At 42.2% G+C, this 21,983-nt stretch overlaps 1 protein-coding gene across 2 annotated transcripts in view; it reads left to right on the plus strand.

Moving 5' to 3' along the window:
- The window catches only part of ERICH3 (glutamate rich 3), a 325,653-nt gene that overhangs the window by 83,225 nt on the left and 220,445 nt on the right, over window positions 1-21,983 (plus strand). For both annotated transcript variants that reach the window (XM_069232437.1, XM_069232438.1), the window contains exons 5-6: window positions 2,291-2,419; window positions 15,207-15,374. In XM_069232437.1, coding sequence (XP_069088538.1) covers window positions 2,291-2,419; window positions 15,207-15,374 — 297 coding nt within the window. The remainder of the gene's footprint in view (window positions 1-2,290; window positions 2,420-15,206; window positions 15,375-21,983) is intronic.

Here is a 21,983-nt window from a genome sequence, read left to right on the forward strand (position 1 = left end):
CCTGACTGCTTTTTGTGCTGCCCAGGGTTAAGCACAGGTTAATTTAGGGACCTTTTGTGGTTCACCCTTCAAGGGATTGTGGCTGTTGGTTAATCAGAGCTCACACCCAGCCAACCAGCAATCCAATTTCTAACAGTATATAAAAAGTTGAACATGTACTTTTAAGTTTTACATGTCTTGGTAGTGAAACACTCTTAAATTAGTTTTTCGCTACTGAAAGGCCTAGCTCTCCCATAGAAAAACAGTGGTTACCGTATTACATTTTATAAATGTAATTTCCAAATGGTAAGAGAGAACCCCTTCTGATTTGGTGTCTCAGGAATCCTAATTTAAATTCTGGAGTGATAGTGAAGCCAGATTTTAAATTACAGTTCATTACATTCCACTTTTAGAAATTTGGCATTTTCTTACCTTAGCCAAATGATGCCTGCAGCATAGCATGTCTCTCATCCCATGACTGAGTGTAGCTGACAGTTGAGCTTTGTGTATTACTCCTAGACAGCCACCCACAGTGAGAGTTTAGGTGTGACTCAATGAGCCACTAATGTGGAGATGGGAGGGAGGAGCTAGGCCCAGCATCACTTACACTTGAATAGGCTGTGTCCTGTCTCCAAACAAAGACTGCATGCCCCCTGTAGTTAGTTTGGAGCCAGGGCAGGGAAGACAGGGTGTCTTTACACTTTAAATTCATGTCTCAAAAAGCTTCTAACCCACTTTAAAGCCACAAATGTGTATAAAAGGAGAACCTCAGGCACCACTACTTCAGTACACTTCTGGACCTGTGGAGACTCTACATGAAGAAGGACTGCTGTGCAGCTGATAGAACTGCCACTCTTTTGGACTGTGACCCTGAAAGAACTGCTGTCCTGCTGACTGCTGCCCTCTTGCCCCCTTACCTGAGTGAGAAGGACTGGACCTGCATCTATTGAACCAAGGCCCCCAAAGTGACTCCAAAGGCTAATTGGCTGGCCTTCTGATTAGAGTCTCAGGAAAAGAAGCCTCCAACAACCTTTAACCTGGCACCTGGACTCTGCCATCTGTGAGTCCTACCCTGACAAGTGGTGCCTCTCCAAGTCATCGAACCTTGGAAGTGGGCCAAAGGTGCCCCGCCTACCCAGAAGAACCAACTCAGCTCCTCTGCTGAGCAGTACCATCCCGAGCAGAACCGTTGCATCACCTCTATGGTGTGGGTTCTCCCAATGCCTGGACTCTGTATCACCTTGCAGGCAGCTTCTTAAACTCCACCTAAGCTAAACTTCTTGACACAAAACCCTCATCGACGGCAGCATCAACAACAATGCTGGTTCCTTCTTCGGAGCCCCACTACTCAACAGCTTCCTCAACACTGGACTTCATATTACAAGCCCTCAGCAACAGGATCCTCAATGACGCAGGATCTCGCATTGCAGCTTCACCGCTCCTCTGAACAAATGCATTGCATCGGCTGCGCAATGCATCCTCTGCGCAGGACCTCATAACGCTCAGCAACCCAGGGTTTAACGTACTCTTGTTCAGCAGGCCTAACTGGATCCCTGTAGCTGGCCGCACTTCATCGTAGTGGGTCTGACATGTGACTTGTCCTAGTCCGGCGTGAGAAGCTATTCACAGTTGGTGCTAACACCAACTGGAATCTTTAAAACTGCATGTCTCTGGCTCTAATTATTAGATTTTAGTTGTTTTGGTCTTGTTTTATTTATTAAAAATGACCGTTTTTTCTAAATTGGTGTGCGATTTTCCAAGTGTTATGTTTTTTACTTTATTACTGTTTGAAGTGTGGGTGAATGCTTTACACATCACCTTTAAGTTAAGACTGACTGCTCTGTGCCAAGCTACCAGAGGTTGATCACAGGTTAATTTGGGTTTTGCGTGTGTCTTACCCTAATAAATATTGTGGTCGCTGCATACGTAGGATTTCAACACTAAGCCAGTAACTCCATTTCTCACACATTCTTAAAAGAAAGTGAATCAATTTGAAGAACTGTGTAGATGAACATGACCAGGGTTCAGAAAGAAAAGTAATAATACTGTAGAGAAATGGTTTATGGCGTTTCAGTAGTCACACTGGAGAGGGCTGCAGCTTTGCTTTCCTACTTCTCATTACTTTAAAGTAATCGACTTCCAGAATTATTCACACACTTTACCAAAATGGGCTTTTTAACCCAAATTATTCCATTTTGCATTTACATATGGCTGTTTCCCTTACCATAATACCTTCAGCCTTGGCAGTGTTCAAATCATTTTTCCTCTGCCTTGTGAACAAGTAAGAATGAAAACTGTCATGCTTTTGTAGGTTGATCGGTCAAGAAGACCTGAGGAAGATGCCATTCCTTTGTTTTCTCCACGTCCACCAACTGGCCCCAAAAGCAGCTATGGCCGCAACACCCTACATGATGGAGAGCAATCGGATTCCTCCGAATCGGTGAGTGATACCAAATTAACCCCAAACATCTGAAACACTATGTTTAAAGAACCTTATGACTTTATCAAACAATCCTATGAAGGTATGCAAGAGGTTCAATATATTTTAATTCACTGGATCTGGGAGGTGGCTTATGGGTGCCACTAAAAGGGCAGAGGCTACAATGTTTTGCTGCAACATTGCTATTGATGTGCACATCGGGTTGCCCTCCTCCAAGGAATTTCAAGAAGCCTGCAAAATGGGTAGGAAGCACATATGTTTGGAGGTGTGGTCAGGGAATGTTGAAGCAGTGCTTTAGTCTGGTTCATTTTAAGGTCTGTAGCATGCTCACCCATTGCTCTACACTATCACACCTTATGTAATTCACTGCCAAATGTAATGCCCTGTACGTTGTTTTGGTTTTTAACTGGGTTGTGCTGTTGGACAGTTTGTCGATTTGATGTAATAAAGTTGTGACTCATCATGTGTGTGACACTGACAATTTGATTTGCAAAGAATAAATAGAGACAGCACACCAGTTTTTTTAAGGGTAAATTACTCTTCGCGTTGCTTACTCAGAAGAGCGTCTTGCTGCAATGAGGTCGCCAGTAACAAGACTGAACAGTGTCTGATCATGTGAGCTACCTCTGGGAACTGTAGAACTTTTTGGTCATGCCAATTGAATTGAGCTTATTTGGAATGTTTTCGTGAGAGCTAAAGGAGCACAGATGTACAATGCCCATGCACCCCATTGGACGAACATAGTCTGAGAAGTACATATTAAACATAGGAGGACAAGCCTTGATAAAGTCCCTTATGGGACGAAACACGTGTCGGATGAATCTGGTTTGGAGCTTGCAATCAATCTCTTGAATTGGATGAAATGAACCTTCATTGCTTCAAGTCAACGCTTTGGATAGTGCACACTTGTTATATGGACTAATTGGACCTGTGTGCCTGGACCTAGAGTCTTTGGAAAATAATTGTCTTATATATATACTAGATGACTTGTGTCAGATTTGTGTCATGTATAATTGGATTGTGATAGTATTGTCATATTTATGTTTTCCTTCTTTGTAGTTATTTTCATGTATATACCTGTGTTATATTGATTTTTTCTGTTTATATTAAATTTGTGGTTTGAACAATGTAGTCTTGTAACCTTTACACACAAGTGATATTCTGCTTGGACTACACTATACCTATTTATTGAAGCTTTAGTAAAATTGAAGGATCCATGGATATAGCTATCACATGTAACTAATCATTCTTAGTGTGCTCCATTCTTACTTTAGTCATAAATTACTTTTGAGGTTTGGTTTGCAAAATGTCCAACCAGTCAAAGGCTTGCTGGCTTTACCCTTATGGCTGCCTTGCAGGGTTGCTCACTGAGATAGTCAGGCACAGACTTTTGGCCATCCCTTTTGTTTCAGCAACCATTCTCGAGGTTTAAACATTATTCCAGAAATGAAAGTCCTCATGATTTGCATGACAACATCTGCAAAGACAGCTAAACCTGTTTTCAGTATTGCCTTCTATTGCCACCCTCAGATGTTTGACTCTAAATTGATCATGCCTGTCACCCATATGTATTGGGGTAAATAAGATCTGTGTCATGTAAAACTTTTGTAGGAGTTGTGATAGCGTTGATTGTCACTACAGATAGCTTTCAAATTCTATTATCTTATCTGGTTTCGTAGAGTAAATGAGTCACGCATTATGCTGATCTTGTTGTTTATGCCCTTCACCGACGGGTTCTAATAAGTTATGTTCTAATTCTGCATGGAAAGGTCTTCCATCTTTTTTCCGACATTAAGATGATTCACCATGCTGCTGTGAACGTTGTTTAGGTTCTCCAAAGGTGGTTAGACTAGTGGCATCTTCCTCAATGTTTTCTTCTTACTTTAGATGCCATGAGCTAAAACTAAATTACTGGGGACAATTTGTAAGTGTGCATGTGTTTCCAAAAATATTGAAGAAAAAGTTAAGGGCCTATGTCATATTAAGTTTGATAGTTAATGCCCAACTGCTTGGACATTGGAATAGTCACTAGCAGTAGATGGAGTAGAATATCTTTCTCTCTTTTTTTTTCCCCTACTTGCACCTCTTTATCCCAGTCTTTGATGTAGCAGTTATAGTTGCTTTTGATGCGAGCTGGTGGACTTCGAGAATGCAAACAAATGGCAGTTTCCTCAGGTTCTTTTGAACAGTCAAACTAAAATAGCAATGTGTGCCGGTGTCACCCAGAGGTGGCTAGTTTTTGGTGGGGTATGTCCGATTACCATTTCTGATGGCCTAAAAAGGTGACACTGCAGCTTCTTCAAATATTATGCATGCATGAAGAGGGAGCTAGCTTAGTCTCTTGATACTAGAGGAGATGTGCTTTACCTTTTTCAGGCTTGCCTTTCACGGGTGCTGAAGTGGTGTCAGAGAGGCAGTTAAGCATAGCATTGCCTTCATCTAAATGGAGAGAATCAGGGTGCCCACTGTTGTTCTGAAATCAGCTTCTGGATGAAAGGGGTTTATTTCCTTCAGGATAGAGAGCTAATGTGTTCTTGTAATCAGAGGTCCATATCAAAGTTAAATAAAGTAATTTTGCATAGTGTGTAATTGAGATGAATCCATCACGATCGATACTGGAGAACCAGGCTTCTATCTATGCCTGTTCAGAGATGTGGTAAAAAGAAGTTCAGTCTTTGTTGAGTTGAGCTTTAGGAAGAAAAATGACTTATAATTTGAGATTGACTCAAGGGAGCTTTTGAGTTACTTAATGTTGTTGGTAGGGGAGATTAATCGGTAGAGTTGAGTATTGTTGGTGTATTTATGGATGTTGATTATGTTTTCAGTGAGTATGGATCTCGGGAGTCTAGTGTAAAATTAAAAATGGAAGGTATAATAATGAACCCTTGTATTCTCTGAAGGAGATTGGACGTTTCTGCAGTTCTTTGCTAAATAAATTGATGGTAGTCTGTGAGGTAGAAGGTGAACCAGTTCTGGACTGCAACGTCCATGCAGATTTCCAGGATGCAGCACAACACTTGGATTTTCTCAATGCCACTGAGAGGTTGAAAAGCTCAGGCGACAGGAGTAATTGAAGATCCACTACGCAAGGAGTAACTGTCTTCATTCTGCAGTGTGGTCTGAAGTTGTTTCTATAGTCCTGTAGAAGATTTTTCTTGTGGATCTTCTTGAATGGCTCTGTAGACATTTCTTTATCAATGATGTAGTGGACGTTGATGAGGTAATCTAGGGTCATGGTGGGCTTCTTCAACAGGGGTTGGATCTGTCCTGCCCAAGGATGCTAGCATAGGATCCTTGGCTGAGGTAGAAGCTGGAGATGTTGACAAGGGGCATGAGAACATCCCTTCAAATGTAAAAAGTCTTTGTAGAAAGGGGTTTCCCTTGGGTGAATTCAGGAGTTGGTAAATCAGTGAGTGACAGGAGATTGTAATCAGTCCACTAAGGTGGATTTTAGGAGATAGTGTGGGAGCCCACTTTGCTGCCCTGCGTTTTCCATGCAGAATCTGATTGTCCTGATCTTCACAAAGAAGAAGTGATTCATGGCATTCCAGGTTGCCGACTGATGGGTGGATTGGAGGGTGTGAGATTGGATTGTTGCAGTGTTGTGCCATTAATGAGTGCCTTGCTTCTGTAAGTAACTTTATTGATGGTACCAATAAAGATGTGGTTTTAGCATAGGTGATGAGGGATCACATTGTACAGCAGAGTACTTTTAATGGCATGAGGTCTTCTCACTGATTGAGCTGTATCCATTTATCTTGGCTATGGATAATACTTGTGTTCTTAAAGAGTACTTTGGCATACCACAGTTGAGATGGTTTGGCTTTGGAAGACTATTTTCCATGGAAGGTTGAGTACTATGTGATTTTTTTTTAACAATAGAATTGTAGTGTCAAGGCGTGTGTTGAAGTTTAATGTGGGTGGAGAGAGTTTGGCTGGAGTTCTCCATTGAGGGAATCCAAAGTGAGTTCTTTGAAGGAGCAGAATGTTACTTTGTCTTTTTTGTTTGGTAGTCCACAATAGAATTGTCTGGTGTGAAGGATGAAGAAGGGGATGGTGAAGTGGTTCTCCCTGTCCAGGGTTATTAGAGCCTTGCAGTGAATTGAAGCTTCGGTGACATGCTACTTGATGTCTAGAGTTGTGAGGACTGTGTACAGAGATTGTGTTCTATTGCTGAAGTCACCTGGTCAATAGAAGTCTTTGAGGGATATATCTTGATTGTGCCGAATGTTGGGGCAAGCAGCGAGATCTGAAATTCCCTGGGTCAGGGAGACCTGTAGATTCGATGAAAGGGTTGATGCTGATAGAGGGGAAGTAGCAGGTGTGGAACTTGAATGACTGGGGGTAGCTAGCACACCATGAGTAAATACCATTGTGATGACTGAGATTCCTTCTTCTGATTAGTTGGTGATGGATGATGTAGCCTACATGAAGGAGGAGTTTGGTTCATAACATGTTGGCATTTAAAAAAATGTCTTAAATGGGTAGCGCAATGGCGTCATCAATGTCTGGACTGTGGGTGACTAAAGAGTGAGCATTGATGAACGTAAGTTAGATAATTTGTGGTGTTGGTGGTCTGTATGAATGGCATGCAATTGAGTTTGTGGGAGTTAAAAGTTCATTAAGCGTGCTCATGTGGTCTAGGTATGTGTGTGAACATACTGAGTACTGCATTGATTTCTTTTTGGGTGGGGGTTTTGGCGCGGGTCCTATATGGCATCAATAAGTAATGCCTTTCTCTTTGTCTGACATTTGCCAACGGTGCCTAGGCAGTGGGACACCCTGTGGGTGGGCAGAGCTATAATTATTTCTTGATGGGGTGAAGCTTGTGTATTTGGGTGCTGGATCTTTATTTCCTATGTAGGCTGCCTGAGGGCTGATGGGATGAGAAATGCTCAGTTTCAATTTGTTTTATTTAACTGAATATAGACATAGCAATGCAGTTTATTCAAGGATACTTTATCACCCCAATAGAAAAAACATCTATTTTAAACTTCCAGGGCTGTTTGTTTCTTGTATAGTGCTAAATGAGGGTGCCATTAAACATAGTGAGGGATAGACTTGGTAAAAAACAGCATTGCTTAAGCGAGGACGAAGAAGCTTAAATGATCTAAACATAGGGGATCTGTAAACAAGAACGAGAAGACAGCTGGCATAACATTTGGACCAATATGTGATAAGGGATGTGGCACGTGACTGTGCTGTAGAGTGAGAGTGCCAGGCATGGCGTTAAAAATGAGTTTGGCCTATTTTACTGTTATCTCTTTTGTCCAGACACCCATCCTGCTTGGTGTCCAGTTGGCAAAATTGATGAACTTGCCCTACGCGAATAATGCATACCATGGGAATCCCACTGATAAACTATTGCAGTACTCTATCACGCTCTTCACAAACTTAATTGTCATATAATTATCCATTTGGAAAGGAAGGTTGTATTGAATGTTCCTTATATTGAGTCGCTGGAACCTCGTGGCAATGGTGTTGGAGGCGATGAGGCATATGAGCCGCACTGGAGAGCTCATTTGTGCTTGTGCAGTGGGAGGTGGTGTTGGGCTCGAGATGGGAGCTACTTCTAAGCTGGGAAAGAACGCTACTTTAGAATCAAATTCTTGCAGGAGTGGCGATTTAGCATACGAAGTCAAAGTATACAGATCTGTCTTGTGCATACATAATAGAGATTTCACCCTGGAAAATGTCTAAAAAACCGTGAAAGAGAATTGTATGATTAAAAAAAAAAATCCAGTCACCTGTTTTGAGCATGATGATCTCAATTTTGTCCATGTAGTTTTAAAACGGGAAGGATCATTCTTTGAAAAACTAACCAGGCTACACCAACTTTGAGAAAAATGTTAGGTCTGTCTGCTGACAGGGGAAACGCAATAGGCTGCACAAAATGGAGTGTTGAAGGTGACGAAGATATATACCACTGGCGTGCTGTAGGTTTAAACGGTCAAAACTGCTATGGACGATTTTCAAATTGTCCTTAAGCCTGCGCCCATGTAAGCTCTATTCATACCCCTCTAGCCTCCCTAAAACACCTCTAGATAAGGTTACCTTGCTCGCTATTTAAGGCATCGGTAAACTGGACTTAAATCACACATTTTGCAGGGCCGGTTGTATTTTCTGAAACACCCAGAGAATTTAATCTTAATAGTTGGGTTGTATGAGCAGCAGCACACCCTGGTGTGTTAATGCAGCAAGTGATATTTGCTGCTTCTATTTGATTGTTAATGCGTGAAACAAGTTGCTAGGAGCTTTTTTTTATTTTTTTTACCACTAATGTTCTTATACTGCAGGAGTTGTTTATTTCCGCTAGGAGAAATTATTGTCACCAGTTTGCTCTATGTGTTTGCTCTCGCAACAGGACTCCTACATTTCTTTCATCTTTTGTCAGATATGTGTATTTGAGATTACATTTCGTTTTAAGAGGATTATGTACTGCTTGAAGTAGATTTGTGAATAAACATTGAACCCAGCTCAGTCATTTTCTTTTAGAATTGCACAACGTTAGTGTTTGTCCATTCTTGCTTTTATTGCACCACCCGTGGTTAAGCAATCCCCGAAATAAATCAGCAGTGCGATGCCTGTCTCTGATAAGAATATTAGCAGGAGGCAGAAACAACAAACCACCAAGCATTAAGACGCTGAAGTTGGCCAACATTACAGAAAAGGCCCTAGCTGATTATCGGCAGGAGGACAAAAGTTTCAGCTTCTGCGTTATGGTGAAATTATGTTTGTATTCTGTTTAGTGGGTGAACATTGCGCATTGATACCTTCTGGAGGTGTTGGCCCAGTGCCAAGTGCTGCATTGTCTTCTTTGGTGTGATTGATTGTCAGTGTCAGTATTTGATTTCAAAGGAAAGTTCCAAGATGCCTGACCCCACTTCATGATATGTCGTTACTGCTTCGCACGTACTTATAGAGATTTGTTGCATACCAACCCTTTATTTAAAGAGTAGGCACTTGTGCATCAATAGAGCTCACCTATACGGAATCTTTTATTTATGCTCTTACTTGCACTGCACTGACTTGTAACAAGACGTGCTACTTTTAAAGTTTAGGGCATTGAAGCTTGACTCCTGCACACATTTAAATATTCATTTATAATACCATTTCAAATGATCTGAAAAGTAGGGGCCGGAAGAGTAAAAAACAAACTAATCCCCCTTCAGGTGTGCTGATGAAGTCCTGACTGCCTCTAGCCAGAACCTTCCGCTTTTGTCTGTCTTAGTTGGAAGGCTGTCGCCCAGCCTCTGGATAGGATATCCTGCTTACCTTGTGGACCCTATTTGGGTATTGCTGCTGCATTTTGTTTTTGCTGTGATTTGTGTTCCTCCTTTGCTGACTTCCTGGTGTCTTACTGGGATCGTGGTCTGGAATATGCTGATATTGTGTTAAACCAGTCCTCTCTGCTGGTGGCTGAGTGGTAATGCCTCTCCTGGCTCCCGGCTGGGCGTGATGCTGGAATTGTGGTTTCTCTTCCGGCTGTTGCTGCGTTTCTCCATCAAAGTATGTGGATTCTTTTCCCATTTGCACCTTAGCTCGACTCGGTGTGTGCCTTCCCAGTGTGTTTCCTGGGGAGCTTGTGCTGTACCTTTTTATTTCGATTGATGGATTCAACTTTGCTGAAACATATGTGAGTGAAGCCACCCATTTTGCGGTCTTGAATTGGACTTTCTATTATGCTCCTACTGCACGTGGGACTAATTGAAGATTCTTTGTTTCTTTGTCTTGTTTGTTGGCTCCCTCCTTGGCTTATTAGGTGCTGTGGTATAGTACAGTATCTAGCCCATTCTTCACTGGTTCCCTGCCGGGTTTTAGCTGGTGTTATACCTTCTGTGCATAAAGATGCTCTGGACCTCTGCTATTGATATGGGCTTCACCCCCATGCATAGCTTGAGGGCTGAGTGTGGGCCCTCTGCATTGTGCTCCCTCCTGGTCATGGAGCTAAGCCTTTGTTTTCCTATCTGCATTTTGTGGGTGGGTGAGTGGCCCACACACTGTCCGGAGGTGGGGGCTGGTCTTGGGCTGCTGCCTGTTGGTTTTGGGGCTTGTGAGATATGAGCCTTGTCTCCCTGTCTCATTTCTTATATGTTTGTCTCCCTGCTGGCAATGCTGGGACTGTTTACCAGCACAGAAGGCTCCATTACCCTATAATTGTGCAGGCACAAAGCAGCCCCATTTCTATTGAAAAGCTAGGCTTGTTAGACATGTGCCTTATATGTCTTCCTCATGTCTGCTTCTGTGTCCCTACTTCCATGGTTGGTTTTTGAGGGGCTCTGTGGGGCAGTTTCTGATGTTTGGCCTGTCCCATCCTGCCTTCCCAATGGACTTGGGTGTTGGGATTGTGTTTATGGCCATTAAATGGGGTGTAGACTGTGGTTGGTCTTTCCCCTGTGCTCACACTGAACTTTGAGCTTGTGGGAGCAGTTGCCTGGGTTCACCTCTGCTGATCACTGTTGTCAAGTTTCCTCCCCTTCTCTTTTTCACAGGGTTTGAGGTTTGTCATGTGATCATCCCATATGCCCTGCCATGCGTGGCCTTGCCTGCTATTTGTGCATTTCTTGATGGACTAGTACTTGTGTAATGGGGCTGTTGCTCTGCCTGACCATCCGCTTTTGTTTGGTTTTGGGGTTGTTGATAGGCTAACCCACACACCCCTGTTCCGTGTTACGCTTAGACTAAGCATTATCTGTGTGTGATGCACCTTTGCCCTTTTGCTTCCTTTGGCCTCCGGGATGACATTTTCTGGAGGTGACCTACTTCTGTGTCTGAATTGCTTCATTTCAGTTCGGCCTTTCTGTCAGCTCCTTTATTTCTTTGGGTTGTGGTTGGTTTTGGGTTGTACCCTGTGCTTCTGCTGGGATGAAGTTGGGACCACGGGCTGCACGGTTGCACTCTGGTGTGAAATGGTGACCATTTTAGCTTTATTTTGTGGTTTCCCTAACTCCTTCTTCTGCTTGGTTTCCGGCCTAGTTTTCACCTGATAGTTTCCTCTTGGGTGTGGCAACTCACACAACACTGTTGAAGGATTAATATTGCCTTCTTGTTTGGGCTTTTGGTCCACCCCACTCATTTTGTGCTTGATTATTTGGTGGTTGCCTGTCTTTCTCACTCCCTGACACTTTGTGCCTCTGCAAAGGGAACTGTATTTTGTCTTGAGGCAAGGATCTTTGCACTCTTTTTTTTTTTGTTGGGTTTTCTTATGATTTTTCCTCCTGTGAGTTTGCTGTTTTGCCTCTTCTAGCTCTGCTACCAGGTCTTGTGTTGCATTGCTTCCTTGGTGCTGTGGGAGCAGGGTCCATGTAGCCTTTCCTGTTTGCCATTTGATAATTCCAGTGAGCTCTGTATTTTTCTTCAGTGGTTTTTGCCCAATCCCACTTGTTTGGTTTGCAGTCTAGAGGTGAGCTACCTCATGTACTTTTTGTTGAGACTGACTTTATTCAGGTGGAGTGCTTTTGTCATGTTGGGGCTTGGTTCCTTTGCTCCTTCTTGCATCTCTTGTTCCTTTGCTTCCTGCTGGAGTTGGGATTATGGGTGTCTACCCCATTTTAGTGCCCTTGTTGGTATTTCCCTCCTGCTTTGCCTCCCTCCTTCTCTCACTACAGTTTGTCTTAGGATGCATGGGATTCTTGTGGGCTGCTTTGGTGTTACTTTGTTGTGGGGGGGTGCAGCTGAGGCTGTGGGTTTCTCCATGTCTGGGTCTTGTGTCCGCTGGCTGCTACAGTGTGGTGGAATTATGGTGTTGGTGTCTTTATTGATGTTCATGCCCTTTCCGCTCTGCAGTTCTTGGTTGCTGTTTGCTGCAAGGGGTGGCTTCCTCTAATGATCCAGTTTGCTTGCCCTCTCTGGTGGGTTCTCATTTTGTAGTCTCTGGTTCCTATGGGGTTGTTGTTGCCTGGCTGCTGGTTATGCTTTGGTGCTAGGATTGTGAGACTCACTGGACTTGCTTTTTCTCATTGCTGCAACATTTCCTATTGGGCTTCTTACCTTTGTATTCTGATGGTAGTGTCCACATGTGTCCTTTTTGGAAGAGGGAGCTTGTACTACACATGCTCTGCATTGCCTACTGTTGACTGCCTTCTTGTTGGAGTCTATGCTATAATTTCCCTTTTTGGTGTGGGGTTTGGAGATGCACCTTTTTCCAAGTTCAAAAGAGGGCACAATGCAGGGCTGAAGGGTTCAGGTTCTCTGGTGTTTCTGAAGGTGCTGAACTTGACAGGCCCCACTTTGGCTCTGGTGTTGGTAAGCACTCATTGATTCATGGCATATGTCTGTCACCTTCTGGGCTTGTCTTATTCAGTGGCATGCTTGGTTTGGGGTACGTGTTCCCTGGATCTTTCTTGTTTTATTTTATCTCAGAATGCATGTTCTTCTGGACTGGGGCCTCCCTTCTGCACACTGGGCTCTGATCTGCTGCCTTGTAGATGACCACTGACCCTCATTCTAGCCTCCCCTTTGGGATTTAGCTTGAAGTGCTGTGTTGTGGCATTCTTTGGGTGCTCTCCAAAGAGTGCTTAGGGTTTGTTTTGTTTCGGGGACCCAGAACTCCGGTATAGGTTCTGGGGCTCCACATTTGGCATTACTGATCCTGTTCCACAGGGATGCTGAGGGGTTCTTCCCATGGCTGTTATCTTTTCATGCTGGAAGGGCTTCATGCCTTGAGTCTCTTCTGGCTCTTTCTCTGTTCCTAGTTGGGTTCCCTGCTTTGGAGGTGTGCTCCTGTATTTGCTTGTTTGGCACATACAGCATTGTTGCATTCAGCGTTCAGGGGTTTAGTCCTTCCTCTTTTGGGTCTAGACTTTGCCCTCTCTTTCTGGCTAATTTGGAGGCTGATTGATGCTTGGTTTGCAAGATCCTCCTTAGGTAAGGACGAGGATAAGGAAGCAATGAGGAAGTAATGCTTCAAATACATGCAGTCCCATTACTCTGATTCTACTTCCTCGCCCCGGTCCTTATGGCATTTTGACCCTCCCTGCTAGCTTACACAGCATCGATCACAGTATGTTGGGTTTCTTGACAGTTGAATCTGGAGGTTTCATAACACTGGTGGTCTTTTACCGAAACACCTGGAATTGTAGGACTTGGATTTATTGTTTTCTTTTACTTGGGCAGAGAGGTACCCTGAACTGTTTTGTTTTTTTCTTTTTAGTAAGCGGCCTAGTGCATGCCTTCAGCTTATGGACACGCGTCATGATGTAAAGACTGGGACAGAGGAAGAAACCTTGGAGGGACAAGAATACAAATAAATAATCAAAGCATTGCTTATGATTATAACGCACAGTACAGTCGTAGTAGAGGAGGTTGTGTGTACCTAAATATTCAGGGTGTGTGGAGGTCACGTTAAAGAGTGCTCTATAAAGTGTGATTTATAAAAGACTGTTTAAGACCTGATGGGTTCTGAAAAGAAAGCTGCCACATTTAATCTGTCGGAATAGGCTGCAGACCAGGGCCTGGACTAGGAGATAGAGTGTGAGGGTTTTGCTGCTTTCCAGTGGCAAAAATGTACATCTCTTGTTCTTCGTTTGACTTTCTTCAGGAGGGGCATGATAGAGGTTGGTTTTAGAGTCAAAGTAGTTCTTCTTCGTAAAGGATGTGTGTATGTGATGATATGTACAATGTGTGGGTGAAGCTACCTTTATTGCTGTAGGCCAAAATAGGAAGCTGTTGTAATGACAACTAGAGCAACTGAAGTGGCTACATAGCATCAGAGCCAACATTTTGTGGTCGTTTCCACTAGAGCCTTTCCTTTATTCCTTTAATGAAGCTTAACGAGGGGCTAGCTGCTCCACAGCTATAGAAAGCCCAGTAAATGTCATGTAGGCAATGGCCTGTGGTATTACTTTGTAACTGTCAGGCTGTCACAGGGGACAGGAATAAGACAGTGTAAAGCTGGTACAAGACACATATGTTACCACCCTCGAGGCAGAATCAAAAATACTGTTGCTACATGACACAGCACATCAACACAATAATCTGTACCCAGGAGATTAGCAGCACAGATAAGACATAAAGGCGAAGTCTGTTTCCTAATTAAAAGGGAAATAACCTATTTATGTACAAGCAAGAAATAGTTTTAAAACCGTAGAAACAAAAGCAATGCCGGCATCATGCAGCAAAACATGGGCCTAATAATGATGGCAATGCCCGCCTTGCTATGCGCTCTGAAAGAAGTACACCACTCGGTTTCCCATACACACCAAAATGTAGTGCCAGATGTGAGATATGGACATGGCAGAAGGAAACTATATAGTTTGGATTTAGCAAAAGCGTGCACACAATCAGTCAGTTTAGAAAACAGCTGTATATATTTTTACATTACATTGGCACGCATTGGGGAACCTCTCTTCTTGACAGAGTGTTACTGAAGTTACCCCAAAAGTTATAGCATTCTACCCACATTGACATGGGATTGCTCGCTTTACCAACAATTATCCCAAGAGTATCCTGGTTTCCATTACTATTGTGTCATTTGTCAAAAATCGTGTTATGCATTAACTGACTCTTAGTTTACTTTAATAACTTTTGTTAGCATGATAAATATACGATATGTTGAAGGCTCCCTAATACATTTTAACTTTTGGTTATTGGTTAAATGCTTGTTTTATTTACGTGAAACTGATCTTTTACTAAATATTAATCTATTAATATGAACTGACTGTCGACTTATTTTCAGCAATGGCAGTGTATAAGCAAACACAATGAATGTGACAATTATTTTTTTGTAACACTACGTGCCCTAATGAAAGATTCTCTGATATTATCTGATATTATCTCCTATATGTAGCCCTCTTCTTCTCGACCAAACACCGCACCAGGAAATATGCAGCGTCCAGTTCGATTAGAACCTCTTCCAGCAAGTTCCGGAGGAGAAATTAGAACTGTACCAAAGACAACTTCAGCTACTCAGCCAAAAACATCAGTTCTTGAACATGATCACCATTTTCCCACCGGGGTTAGGACCTTTTTTTATTTCTTTACATGATCTCTATTGTAATAGTCTCTGGGAGGACTGTTGTGTTTTATGAGCAGGAAATGGCATGTTTCATGTTTAAATCTACTGTTTTATCATCATACTTTGCAAGTAAAATAGTTAGAAAAGTGAAATATCTGTTCTAATGGAACCTGAAGCATACATGACAATAGTTTCAAACTGGGAAGTTGGAGATATTGAAAAACAAAATCGTGGGAATGTATTTTTCCCATTCGCTTATATTGAACCAGTGGCAATTTTAGACGGGAGACACCTAAAATCAAAACCTTTTTTACTTAACAAATCGTGAGTCTCCCGTATGAATTGAGTAATTTGGCTTGTATGCTGAGGGTATTTCTGCTTTCCCTCACAGAGCCAAATAGTACACAGTATGAAGTGTGGCAAACCATAGAAAGCAAAAAGAGGAGGAGGGGAATTTGACTGCACAGAAAATGGCTGACTCCTCATGAGCTCCGACACTAAGCGCCTTAATGTAGACAAATAATAACTGTCGGTGCGCAAACCGGTCTTCTCATCACCTTACTCTATGCATGGCAACTGTTCGGACAGGGAGCTCTGTAGTCCCTATACGAACTTTCGTGCTTCCTGTTGGGACTGTCTCTTGCTCTGTTGAGCCCAAATGCAGAATCAGAACAGTAGCATGCTCCGTATGAATGACAGATGCGGGACAAGATTTTAAGTAGTTTATATAGTGTTGTTGAGCAAAATACAGAAAACATATCATCGGCCATTTTGCGGTAAGGAATGCAGACTACAGTACAAAGAACACAGTAAAGTTTATTGCAAAGTCTAGCATAGATACAAAAGGGGGATGGGGTATCCTAGTTACGGAGGAAAAATGCATCCTTTTTGTAAGACTTTAGACAAAGAATGTCATGTGTTACTAAGCAAGTACATAGTTCTCAGGATATGAACCAATAGGGAACACGCAAGAAGAAACATTTTACTACAGAATAAATACATTTGAGAATTCCTTCATTATACTACTCCATTGAATACAGTCTCTCTCATAGTTTTTTCAAGCCCATTAGTTGACACATTGTAAAATAATAGCCTGGGACGGTTGGAATGTCGTTGGTTAGGAACAACTTGGTAAGAAGCTCATAGAAACACTTGCTGTGTTTTAGTGGAAAGATTGAAGTTCTTTATTTAGTCAAGAAATAACAACAACAATGATCCCATGGTATGGTACGTCACTTCGAAATGGAAGACAGTGGACCTGATTACGAGCGTGGCGGAGGGCATTACTCCATCACAAACATGACGGATATCCTGTCCGCCATTTTACAAGTTCCATAGGATAAAATGGAACTTGTAATACAACGGATGGGATATCTGCCACGTTTGTGACAGAGTTATCCCCTCCGCCAAACTCGTAATCAGGTCAAGTGTGTCTTAGCTTCTGTTAACATGAGTTCAATTTCAGTTAAAAGCCCATAGATGAGACAACTGTCACAACCCCCTCCTCTGATGATTTCTCAATCATCACATCCACGTCTTTATTACAACACAGATTTAATCAACTTGTGGTTCTTCTCCTTTGATTCCCCTAGGTCTTTCATGGTGTCTTAGAGTTCACTTTGCATTTCTTCAACTTTTACAGTAATTCTCTTTCTTCCTCTCATTGCTGACTGCTTCTTAAGTCAAACCATTTGCCTAATGAAATTCCTTTCTAAAATCTTCAGAAGAGAAGCACTTATGCAATGCCAATTAGTATAATCAAGAGACGTGTTAAAAGCAGTATCAGTATTCCCCCACCCACACGTCATAGCCATTCATCTATATTAGCAACTCATCTTCCAATAAACCCAAATATTGAAACTAGTCCTTTTTAAGCATCTGTCCCTTACAATTCTGTTAATTCATGTGTAATGTTAGTGATATAACTCTCAAGCTGGTTATCTTTTTTTGTAATGTATGCACAACATTCCCTTGTATGAATAACCTTGCATACTTCGTCTTTCTTTGCAAGCAATAAATCTAACGCAAGATGGTTCTGCATGATCGTAGCTCTCATAGCAAGCAACTCTTTATGCTCCTGTGGTGTTAGTGGCAAGCCAGTCTACTAGGGTTAATAGCTTTCTAATCTAACATCGTTAGGTGCAACTTCTATAGAAGGTATAAGTGCTCCAAAGAAATTGCTAAAGATCTGCTTAAAACTTTGCTTACTTCACTTAATGCAGCGACAAAGAGGTAAATCCAGTTTGTTTAGTGTGATAGATTCTAGGGAAAACTAGAGCTGTGTAACAACTACCTACCTACACATTAATGTGGTAAATGGAAATAGGCTGCCTTCCACATACATAATACATGCCTTTAATACTCACCTCTAATTCAACAAAGGTCGTGCCATTGACCAGGTCACTGTGCTTACATTTGCTCAATCCCAATACCTCAACTGTCTTGATTCCCTGCTGCTTCCTTACCATACATAAGGATCCCTTCTTGGCAACATTAATTCTCAACTTTGGGGGTGGTTCCTGCAAAATCTTCTTTCCTTTCCCAATGTTGTGCTCTGACTAACTTTCCTTTCCACTTTCTCATTGTCTGATCGTATCCTCTCATTCAACTCACCTACAAAAAGTATTTCCTTTTTGTTGACTGTACAGGTTACATCATGCATGCTTTGGTTAGTACCACTCATGTTAGTCAAGGGAATAAATAATTTCATCATATGCTCATGCTGATCCCTTGATCTAAAGGGTTTGAAGTAATGTGAAACATGTTTAATAGACCACAGATACATACTTAGATCTGTCACAATTGGCAAATGTTCTAAAGACATCACAATCAGAGTGAAACAACTAAATGGAGTTCTATTGGTAATATAAATTCATTAAAACTGAACAGCAAAATAAGTAGACAGAGGCAAGTGAAAATATGCCGCCCCTTCAGCCACTGAAGGTAGGAGCAGACATAACAATCTTCTGCTTACATAACTACAACACATTTAGCTAACAATTGAAAATAAACTCTATAACTATAAATACTCTCATGATGCGGGACATGTGAAACTTTGTTTGCCTGCATTGATGTTCAGCAGCAATTCAACTGTAGTAAGAAAAATGGCATCTGCCAGAGCTATGTGGATGAATTGGCATCATTGATGCGCCATGATACCATAAATCAAAGAAATAGATTGAAACTGCAGAGTGAGGTGATTAATTCTCTAATTCCTACCCATGATCTCTCAAAAGCTACAGTGATTTTTATTTTATGTCAACAGGAAGCCCAAGGCTCTAATGTCCTCTGACCATTACCATAGTTCTCTTTAGCCACCCTTTAAATATGTGCCAGTGACCTTCTTGAATGTCTTTGCGTTGCCCTGCCCTCCAGGAGGCTCATTGATGTCAGTCAAGCAGCCATCAGATTCAATACCAGTCCTTGCAAGATAAGTCCGATCCAGACCTGAATACTTTCAATTGAACTTTCTCTCTCTTTTGGGTCGTTTAAAAGTCATCAACACTGTGACTCGCCTGCAACATCAAGTTGTTCAGGTGAGTCTAATTCTTTTAGCTCACTAATTTCCCCATTTGTCACTGGTCTTTTCTTGGTTGTCAGTAGTCTCTTTCAACTTATCATAGTCTGTGGCCAGCCTTCCTCAGTCCAGCCACAATCTTTAGAAGTGCCTTTTATTTCTTGCTCTGATAAGAATGATTCACTTTCAGAGGTGGAACTTCCTGAGCGTACCACTTTCCGATTCCTGTCATCTTGACACAGACAGGCTTGATTCAGCTTTCCATAAGTTCTCATTGTCCCTGTGAATGCTTATTCTCAACCTTGTGGGCAGTATCATTGTTGTTGCCGTAGTGGGTGACTACAAGCCCTCAGACTGGTCATATTATTTTTCGGAAGCCTCATAAATTTCGAACCTAGGATGACTTGAAGAATTAGTGGAGGTTAGCTCTGCTTCTTCCTCTTCCCGTCTTCCTGTCTTGGTGTAGGAGGCCTGTACCCAGTTTGGCAGACCAGCACACTTTCCGGCACTGTTGGTGAGCAGGATCAACTGATGCGGGCCTTTCCAACAGAACTTTCATATGGTCTTATTCATGTAAACCCAGTCAACAGGGTTAAAATCACTCCCTGGAGATTCTCAGACTGATGGAGTAGGGGCATCTACCTGATGAGAGATAGAACACACCACATCAGCGAATCTCTTACAGTACTCAAGAACCAGATCGTCTGTGATGTTCACAAGAGCAGCTGCTTGAACAGAGGGGATTCACTTGGATCAACACTTTGTAAGGAGATAGTCTTGTTCATCCTCAGTGGGAACTTTTAACGCTCATAAATACCAAAGGAAAGTGACTGGCCATTGAAGAGAGGTGGAGGCACATGGTTTGCTAGGTTAACTTTGATAGTTCCATTCAGTCTCTCTACCATGCCTGATGCCTCAGGTATGTAGTTACAATGGATTCTCTGATCAATCCTTAGTGTGTTGCGCAATAACTGCATCACTTCGCTCTTGTGGTCACTCAACTGGTTAGACCGGGGCATCTCCACAAAATCAATCTGTTTATGGTTAAAAAAACATCAGACTTTCCGATTTAGCTCATAATCACTACAGTTTTTTGCCCACATTCTGATTCTGGCATGTGACACAACATTGACACAGGCTTTCTGCCCTTGATCGAAAATGGGGATTGTACAAATACAGATGAGAGGTAGACACCATCCTGTCTCTATGCATGTGTTGTACCATAACAGGCACTATTGAGTCAGGAAGCACTGGCTTTCCATCACTAGACACCCACATTTCACTGGCATCCTTCATTCAGTCCATCTTTGCCCATTTGGCCTTTTCTAATTCTGAGGCTTAGTTTTGCAGTTCTCTCAACTTAGTTAAAGTGTGTATAATGTTCAACAACATACTTGTCAGTTTCTCCTTCAGCATTACATGGCTCATCCATGTCAAAGGTGCTAGACTCAAGAGTGCAATATTGATAGATTTCATTTGCATAGCGGTTACTTCGGGTTACAACATCATTGCAATTCTTGTGTGCCGCACACTTCACTACCACAGTTTCTCTTGGCAATTGTAAGCCTTACAACAGATTTGAGCTATTTCGCTCATTCCTCTTGGTGGACCCATCAGAGGGAATGAAACCTCGCTGTAAACATAACTTGCCAAAATGATGCACAACCCAGAATCCATGCTGGCTGTCAGTATAAATGATAACTCTGAAGTCTTCCGATTCACAGCAGGCTCTGGTAAGGGCAATCAATTTGGCTACTTGAGCAGACATTACACGGCACAGTCAGGACATTTCACAACACCACTTAATGTGCACATGGCATAAGCCAACTCTTAAATTGTTACTTCTTTCTCTCAACAAAAATGGTAAGGTCAGATTCAGAAATGGGTATGTCAGGCCTTGGTTTTGTGCTTACTTCTGTAACACTGACACAGTCTTGGTCATCACAGTCACCCTCATCTCCTTCTGAAGTTGTTAACAAAGAAGCAGGGTTTAGAGTATTGCATCTTCTAATATAGAGTTTTCAGCAGGCAGAATGATTCTCTCATAGCGGGTTAAGCAGCTGTTTGTCAAATGCTGTGTGCGTGTATGCGTCATGAAAATTTCAATTGAATGAGGGACCATTACAGTTAGTGATTAACCCATCACTATTGCTACTGTTTCGTGAATGCAGAGGATCACTGCTGCAACCGCTAAGAGACAACCAGGCCATGTGGCAGCTACAGGATCAAGAGTTGCTGAGAAATCCTTTCGTCAGAGACTTTCGTCAGTACAGAAAATGCATGCCCATTTCTCCTGTGGCAAAAGAGCACAAATTATTTTGTATAGCCTGGCATTCCAACAGTGGGTGTGCTACAAAGCAAATCTTGAGCTCCTGTAGGGCTTCCATGCTTTCACCATCCTTTGGTACCGGGCCATTGACACTAACATGTATCATCCTCAGTAGATTGTTCACCGCAAAGAAAAAGCTTGGGATCCATTGTCTGCAATAGCCAATCAAGCCCAGGAACGTTCACACTTCTCTCTGTGTGGTTGGGAAACTTCATTTTGAGAACTGTTTCAATGCATTTATGAGACACTCACCTGACTCCCTTTTTGATTTGGTGTCCCATATACATGACATCTTTTTTACAGTACTGTAATTTCTCAGGAGAAGCCTTACGACAATTGTCAGCCAGATGGTTGTGCAAAGCAATAGTGCCTTGTCTGCAAGCTTCCTTGGTCATCAATGCAATCAGTAGATCGTTAGTTTACAGAATTAGGGTTGGGCTACATGGTAACTGGATAGACTCTAGATTCCTTTTTTCAGTATTTGATTGAAATAGGTTGGACTTTCAGTGTACTCTTGAGGAGGCCAACACCACACATGAGTCTTCTCTTAAAACCGATACACAGAGAAATGGTCTCTCTTTGTGAAGGAGAACCAAGAAGAAATCCTGACAGAGGTGAATGACATGAATTATTCAGTTTCCGGGGGATTTGGAACAAGATCACAGCAGGGTTCGGTACCACTGGATAGCATGGAACAATAAATTGGTTATTTTTCCAGAGACCTTGAACTATCCTCCACTTTTTGTTTGCCTTTTGCAGGGCT

This window comes from Pleurodeles waltl, chromosome 4_2 (genome assembly GCF_031143425.1).
Source record: "Pleurodeles waltl isolate 20211129_DDA chromosome 4_2, aPleWal1.hap1.20221129, whole genome shotgun sequence".
Lineage (NCBI taxonomy): Eukaryota > Metazoa > Chordata > Amphibia > Caudata > Salamandridae > Pleurodeles > Pleurodeles waltl.